This window comes from Tachysurus fulvidraco, chromosome 4, assembly GCF_022655615.1.
Source record: "Tachysurus fulvidraco isolate hzauxx_2018 chromosome 4, HZAU_PFXX_2.0, whole genome shotgun sequence".
Classification (NCBI taxonomy): domain Eukaryota; kingdom Metazoa; phylum Chordata; class Actinopteri; order Siluriformes; family Bagridae; genus Tachysurus; species Tachysurus fulvidraco.
Window position 1 is genome coordinate 30,956,040 of NC_062521.1, and position 7,367 is coordinate 30,963,406.

The 7,367-nt window shown below is 38.7% G+C and overlaps 1 protein-coding gene across 1 annotated transcript; it reads right to left on the reverse strand.

Moving 5' to 3' along the window:
* Nucleotides 1-379: 379 nt before the first annotated feature.
* On the reverse strand, nucleotides 380-7,162 carry LOC125141059. Its single transcript, XM_047812602.1, has 16 exons — nucleotides 7,058-7,162; nucleotides 6,721-6,875; nucleotides 6,495-6,616; nucleotides 5,789-5,850; nucleotides 5,581-5,688; nucleotides 5,244-5,398; nucleotides 5,018-5,139; nucleotides 4,317-4,378; nucleotides 4,109-4,216; nucleotides 3,772-3,926; nucleotides 3,546-3,667; nucleotides 1,361-1,422; nucleotides 1,153-1,260; nucleotides 816-970; nucleotides 590-711; nucleotides 380-400 (listed from the first exon to the last, which is right to left on the reverse strand). Exons 1-16 carry the CDS (start codon nucleotides 7,135-7,137, stop codon nucleotides 380-382), a joined length of 1,719 nt encoding a protein of 572 aa, XP_047668558.1. The 5' UTR covers nucleotides 7,138-7,162.
* Nucleotides 7,163-7,367: the final 205 nt, after the last annotated feature.

Below are 7,367 nucleotides of genomic sequence, written 5' to 3' on the forward strand. Positions count from 1 at the left end.
CTCGCCCCGCACCTTCACGAAATGCGTCGACGCAGCACTGACCCCACTGCAGCTCCAGGACATTCGTGTTTTAACTTACCTCGACGACTGGTTGATTCTGGGTCAGTCAGAGCACCAGGCATTGCGTCATCGAGATGTGGTCTTCGGCTGCATGAAGGTGCTTGGGATTTGGCTAAACGCCAGCAAAACCGTGCTCTCTAAAGAAAAGCCAGGTGCTTGGCTGGATTAAAGACAAACACCTGCGGACTGAGCATGGCAACAACACGTGATATAAGTTCTTTGTTGGGAGAAATCGCAAAGTAAGCTCCCGGGATCAAATCGAAGACAATGAAGCTGGAGTAATGTGACGGAAAATGCCATTAAATGGACTTGCGCATAATCACTTCATCACGTGTCCTTCCTATGCCATAAAATTGGTATGTGTGCCCACAGAGCTTCAGAGACCACTTCCTTAAAGTAGCGTTCCCATAGTGTCAGCCCTAACACAGCATCAAGTTCCCTCGAAAGAGTACTAATGATTAATTGATGACCCAAAAAAGGTCAGGAATGCTTGTAGAATGACATTAAGCACATAGTGATGTACACTTACAGCATTGTTGATGATGCTCTCCACTTGGTTGTAGGCATCATTCACTAATTCAGGGTTCTGTGATTTTCTGATGTTACTGATGTGGAATGTGAATTTTACCGCATAGCAGGTGTCTGAAGTTTCTGTGGAACAAATCAGATGACTTTGAAATACAGATAAAAAAGTCATGGAGATGAAAGAATAATTTGTTTAGTACGTATTTGTGTTGTCAGTAAAACAGACATACTCTCATAGGTGAAGTTCAGCACTTTTACAGAGTCAGTGAGGTTTGTGAGTCGAGCACTCAGAAGAGTCTGGATTACACTGAGGACCAAACTCTCACTGGGAACAGGAGAGGAGGAATTGAAGACCATCGTGGTCTGAACCACAGCTGAACCAGATCTGATGAAATAAAGCATTATGGTGTTTATTGTTTACAGTCAGACTGCTGATTTAATTCTCTGTAAAATTCAAATGTTTGTAAGAATATTATTAATTATATATAAACAAACAGACATCACAAACAGAGGGTAAGAACACACTGACTGAATGCAAAGTTCTGAAATTAACATCAGGACACTTACATAGGTGTGCTTTGTGCTTTAAGCTCATTCAGGAAAGATGCTGGTGTTATAGTGTCTCCATCTTGGAAGTGGTATGTCATGTCACCATTAACCTGGTTTCCTGAACTCCTGTTAGCAGTAGAAAACAAAAGTCACAATACAATTGACTGTACAATAAGAATTAACACACTGTTCTTTGAGAGTGGAAAGAACACTGCTGTGATCTTACGTGAAGAGAGAGTTCTGGGGTTCGAACGGTTTGGCAGCAGGTTCATTTAGAAGTGTGTTTAACTGTAGAAAGAGAAATTATTAATCAGTTTTTATGTGTGACGAAAGAACCGATGAATTTTTTTCCTGTTTGTTTTCAACAGAATATACAGACATGATCTATCCATCCCTTCATTCCCTAAACTGCTTGATCCAGCACTAGAGTGAGCAGAGAGACCAACACCTCCCTGTCTCTTTCAACATCATACATTTTAAACACAGAAAGGTTAGTCACTACCTGTACTTCTCCCACTGACCACAGGTGTCACTATTACCTGAGATCTGAACTGCTTTGCATCCCTGAGGGAATTCACTTCATTTATGTCCCAAATATGGAATATGTTTGATGTCTGTCGTTGCAAAGTCTTTCTACTATTTCTGTGAGACATATCTGACCCTTTTAAATTCCCCCATTGCAGTCCTCTATTCGATTATTGTTTATGATCCTGTTGCAGATTTCTGCACAGATTTAACTATTGTATCTACATTTTGCTGTATTTTGACCTTTCCCTGATTTACCCCACTGTGAGTCTGTACTTCCTCAGATAACCCTGGGTTGATCTGTTGACTTTTAGACTAACTATTAAACTGTTTGTATTCATCTGAGCAACTGGATCCAACGTCATCTCTGGATGTTTGTGAGAATATCATTAAGCACATAGTGATGTACACTCACAACATTGTTGATGATGCTCTCCACTTGGTTGTAGGTATCATTCACTAATTCAGGGTTCTGTGAAATGCTGACGTTACAGATCTGGAATTTGAGTTTTAACGCATAGCAGAAGTCTGAAGTTTCTGTGGAACAAATCAGATGACTTTGAAATACAGATAAAGACATCACAGAGATGAAATAATAATTTGTGTAATATGTATTTGAGTTATCAGTAAAACAAACATACTCTCATAGGTGAAGTTCAGCACTTTTACAGAGTCAGTGAGGTTTGTGAGTCGAGTACTCAGAAGAGTCTGGACTACACTGAGGACCAAACTCTCACTGGGAACAGGAGAGGAGGAATTGAAGACCATCGTGGTCTGAACCACAGCTGAACCAGATCTGATGAAATAAAACATTATGGTGATTTTTTTTTTTCTTCAACTGCAGAATTAATTCTCAATTAAATACAAATGTTTGGACTACTAAATAAATACATAAATACATTAATAAATAAATAAATTAATAAATAAATACACACTTATAGAACTACGTAAACATACATTATTGAGAGTGCCGCTTCTGTGGTTGGTTCTTTGATGGTTGTAGCATTTGTATTGGATTCAATGGCAGTGGCTTCTTCATTAGCTGTTGAAGGTACAGTTTTAGTTAATTCTCTTGTTGGTGTTGTAGTAGATGTCATTGTTGTAGCAGTGGTTGTTTCCTGGTTTGTACTTGTTTGGGTAAAAGTACTTGTCACTGCAGTAGTTTCTGCGGTTGTTGTTGAAGCTTGTGTTGTGTATAAAGTTGTTGTGGCAGATTCTGCTGTAAGTGATGTAGTGGATGCTTCACTTGTTGCAGTGGTTGTCCCTGGAATTGTGCTTGTTGTGGTAAAATTTGTTGTTATTGCAGTTGATTCTGGTGTTCTTGGTGAATATACAGACATGATCTATCCATCCCTTCATTCCCTAAACTGCTTGATCCAGCACCAGAGTGAGCAGAGAGACCAACACCTCCCTGTCTCTTTCAACATCATACATTTTAAACACAGAAAGGTTAGAGTCACTACCTGTACTTCTCCCACTGACCACAGGAGTCACTGTTACCTGAGTTCTGAACTGCTTTGCATCCCTGAGGGAATTCACTGCATTTATGTCCCTACTTATGGAATATGTTTGATGTCTGCTGTTGCAAAGTCTTTCTACTATTTCTGTGAGACATATCTGACCCTTTTAAATTCCCCGATTGCAGTCCTCTATTTGATTATTGTTTATGATCCTGTTGCAGATTACTGTGCAGTTTAAACTATTGTATTTTGACCTTTCCCTGATTTACCCCACTGTGAGTCTGTACTTCCTCAGATAACCCTGGGTTGATCTGTTGACTTTTAGACTAACTATTAAACTGTTTTTGTTCATCTGAGCAACTGGATCCAACGTCATCTCTGGATATTTGTGAGAATATCATTAAGCACATAGTGATGTACACTCACAACATTGTTGATGATGCTCTCCACATGGTTGTAGGTATCATTCACTAATTCAGGGTTCTGTGAAATGCTGACGTTACTGATCTGGAATCTGAGTTTTACCGCATAGCGGAAGTCTGAAGTTTCTGTGGAACAAATCAGATGACTTTGAAATACAGATAAAGACATCATAGAGATGAAATAATAATTTGTGTAGTACGTATTTGTGTTATCAGTAAAACAAACATACTCTCATAGGTGAAGTTCAGCACTTTTACAGAGTCAGTGAGGTTTGTGAGTCGAGCACTCAGAAGAGTCTGGATTACACTGAGGACCAAACTCTCACTGGGAACAGGAGAGGAGGAATTGAAGACCATCGTGGTCTGAACCACAGCTGAACCAGATCTGATGAAATAAAACATTATGGTGATTATTTTTTACAGTCAGACTGCTGATTAAATTCCGTATTAAAGTCAAATGTTCGATAGAATATTATTAATTATATATAAATTAACTGACGTCACAAACAAAGGGTAAGAACACACTGACTGAATGTAAACTTCTGAAATTAATATCAGGACACTTACATAGGTGTGCTTTGTGCTTTAAGCTCATTCAGGAAAGATGCTGGTGTTATAGTGTCTGCATCATGGAAGCGGTATGTCATGTCACCATTAACCTGGTTTCCTGAACTCCTGTTAGCAGTAGAAGACAAAAGTCACAATACAATTGACTGTACAATAAGAATTAACACACTGTTCTTTGAGAGTGGAAAGAACACTGCTGTGATCTTACGTGAAGAGAGAGCTCTGGGGTTCGAACGGTTTGGCAGCAGGTTCATTTAGAAGTGTGTTTAACTGTAAAAAGAAAGATAATTAATCAGTTTTTATGTTTGACGAAAGAACCGATGAATTTTTTTCCTGTTTGTTTTCAACTGAATATACAGACATGATCTATCCATCCCTTCATTCCCTAAACTGCTTGATCCAGCACCAGAGTGAGCAGAGAGACCAACACCTCCCTGTCTCTTTCAACATCATACATTTTAAACACAGAAAGGTTAGAGTCACTACCTGTACTTCTCCCACTGACCACAGGAGTCACTGTTACCTGAGATCTGAACTGCTTTGCATCCCTGAGGGAATTCACTGCATTTATGTCCCTACATATGGAATATGTTTGATGTCTGCTATTGCAAAGTCTTTCTACTATTTCTGTGAGACATATGTGACCCTTTTAAATTCCCCGTTTGCAGTCCTCTATTTGATTATTGTTTATGATCCTGTTGCAGATTACTGTGCAGTTTTAACTATTGTATTTTGACCTTTCCCTGATTTATCCCACTGTGAGTCTGTACTTCCTCAGATAACCCTGGGTTGATCTGTTGAATTTTAGACTACTTTTAAACTGTTTTGTATTCATCTGAGCAGCTGGATCCAACGTCATCTCTGGATATTTGTGAGAATATCATTAAGCACATAGTGATGTACACTCACAACATTGTTGATGTTGCTCTCCACTTGGTTGTAGGTATCATTCACTAATTCAGGGTTCTGTGACATGCTGACGTTACTGATCTGGAATTTGAGTTTTACAGCATAGCGGGTGTCTGAAGTTTCTGTGGAACAAATCAGATGACTTTGAAATACAGATAAAGACATCATAGAGAAGAAATAATAATTTGTGTAATACGTATTTGTGTTATCAGTAAAACAAACATACTCTCATAGGTGAAGTTCAGCACTTTTACAGAGTCAGTGAGGTTTGTGAGTCGAGTACTCAGAAGAGTCTGGATTACAGTGAGGACCAAACTCTCACTGGGAATAGGAGAGGAAGAATTGAAGAACATCGTGGTTTGAACCACGGCTGAACCAGATCTGATGAAATAAAACATTATGGTGATTATTTTTTACAGTCAGACTGCTGATTTAATTCTCTGTAAAATTCAAATGTTCGAAAGAATATTATTAATTTTATATAAATGTCCAGACGTCACAAACAGAGGGTAAGAACACACTGACTGAATGAAAACTTCTGAAATTAATATCAGGACACTTACATAGGTGTGCTTTGTGCTTTAAGCTCATTCAGGAAAGATGCTGGTGTTATAGTGTCTCCATCTTGGAAGTGGTATGTCATGTCACCATTAACCTGGTTTCCTGAACTCCTGTTAGCAGTAGAAGACAAAAGTCACAATACAATTGACTGTACAATAAGAATGAACACACTGTTATTTGAGAGTGCAAAGAACACTGCTGTGATCTTACGTGAAGAGAGAGCTCTGGGGTTCGAACGGTTTGGCAGCAGGTTCATTTAGAAGTGTGTTTAACTGTAGAAAGAAAGATAATTAATCAGTTTTCATGTTTGACGAAAGAACCGATGAATTTTTTTCCTGTTTGTTTTCAACTGAATATACAGACATGATCTATCCATCCCTTCATTCCCTAAACTGCTTGATCCAGCACCAGAGTGAGCAGAGAGACCAACACCTCCCTGTCTCTTTCAACATCATACTGTACATTTTAAACACAGAAAGGTTAGAGTCACTACCTGTACTTCTCCCACTGACCACAGGAGTCACTGTTACCTGAGTTCTGAACTGCTTTGCATCCCTGAGGGAATTCACTGCATTTATGTCCCTACATATGGAATATGATTGATGTCTGCTGTTGCAAATTCTTTCTACTGTTTCTGTGAGACATATCTGACCCTTTTAAATTCTGCCATTGCAGTCCTCTATTCGATTATTGTTTATGATCCTGTTGCAGATTTCTGCACAGTTTTAACTATTGTATTTTGACCTTTCCCTGATTTACCCCACTGTGAGTCTGTACTTCCTCAGATAACCCTGGGTTGATCTGTTGACTTTTAGACTAACTATTAAAGAGTTTTTATTCATCTGTGCAACTGGATCCAACGTCATCTCTGGATATTTGTGAGAATATCATTAAGCACATAGTGATGTACACTCACAACATTGTTGATGATGCTCTCCACTTGGTTGTAGGTATCATTCACTAATTCAGGGTTCTGTGACATGCTGACGTTACTGATCTGGAATTTGAGTTTTAACGCATAGCAGAAGTCTGAAGTTTCTGTGGAACAAATCAGATGACTTTGAAATACAGATAAAGACATCACAGAGATGAAATAATAATTTGTGTAATATGTATTTGAGTTATCAGTAAAACAAACATACTCTCATAGGTGAAGTTCAGCACTTTTACAGAGTCAGTGAGGTTTGTGAGTCGAGCACTCAGAAGAGTCTGGATTACACTGAGGACCAAACTCTCACTGGGAACAGGAGATGAGGAATTGAAGACCATCGTGGTCTGAACCACAGCTGAACCAGATCTGATGAAATAAAACATTATGGTGATTATTTTTTACAGTCAGACTGCTGATTAAATTCCCTATTAAAGTCAAATGTTCAAAAGAGTATTATTAATTATATATAAATGAACAGACTTTACAAACAGAGGGTAAGAACACACTGACTGAATGTAAACTTCTGAAATTAATATCAGGACACTTACATAGGTGTGCTTTGTGCTTTAATCTCATTCAGGAAAGATGCTGGTGTTATAGTGTCTCCATCTTGGAAGTGGTATGTCATGTCACCATTAACCTGGTTTCCTGAACTCCTGTTAGCAGTAGAAGACAAAAGGTAAAAGTGGTTGTCACTGCAGTAGTTTCTGCTGATATTGGAGGTGTTGTAGGTTGTGTTGTGTATAGAGTTTTGGTGGCAGATTCTATAGTTGGTGTTGTAGAGGATGTTTCAGTTGTTGGAGTGGTTGTCACTGCAGTAGTTTCTGCTGATGTTGGTGGTGTTGTAGTTTGTGTTGT

What these genes read in the sequence shown, in the direction of transcription:
- LOC125141059 (XM_047812602.1), bottom strand. Translation starts at nt 7,137, where the DNA reads ATGACATACCACTTCCAAGATGGAGACACTATAACACCAGCATCTTTC. An exon ending in GCTGAACTTCACCTATGAGA is followed by an intron (nt 712 to 815) that starts GTATGTCTGTTT and finishes TTTGTTCCACAG; the next exon opens with AAACTTCAGACACCTGCTAT. An exon ending in AGAGCATCATCAACAATGCT is followed by an intron (nt 401 to 589) that starts GTAAGTGTACAT and finishes TTTATGGCATAG; the next exon opens with GAAGGACACGTGATGAAGTG.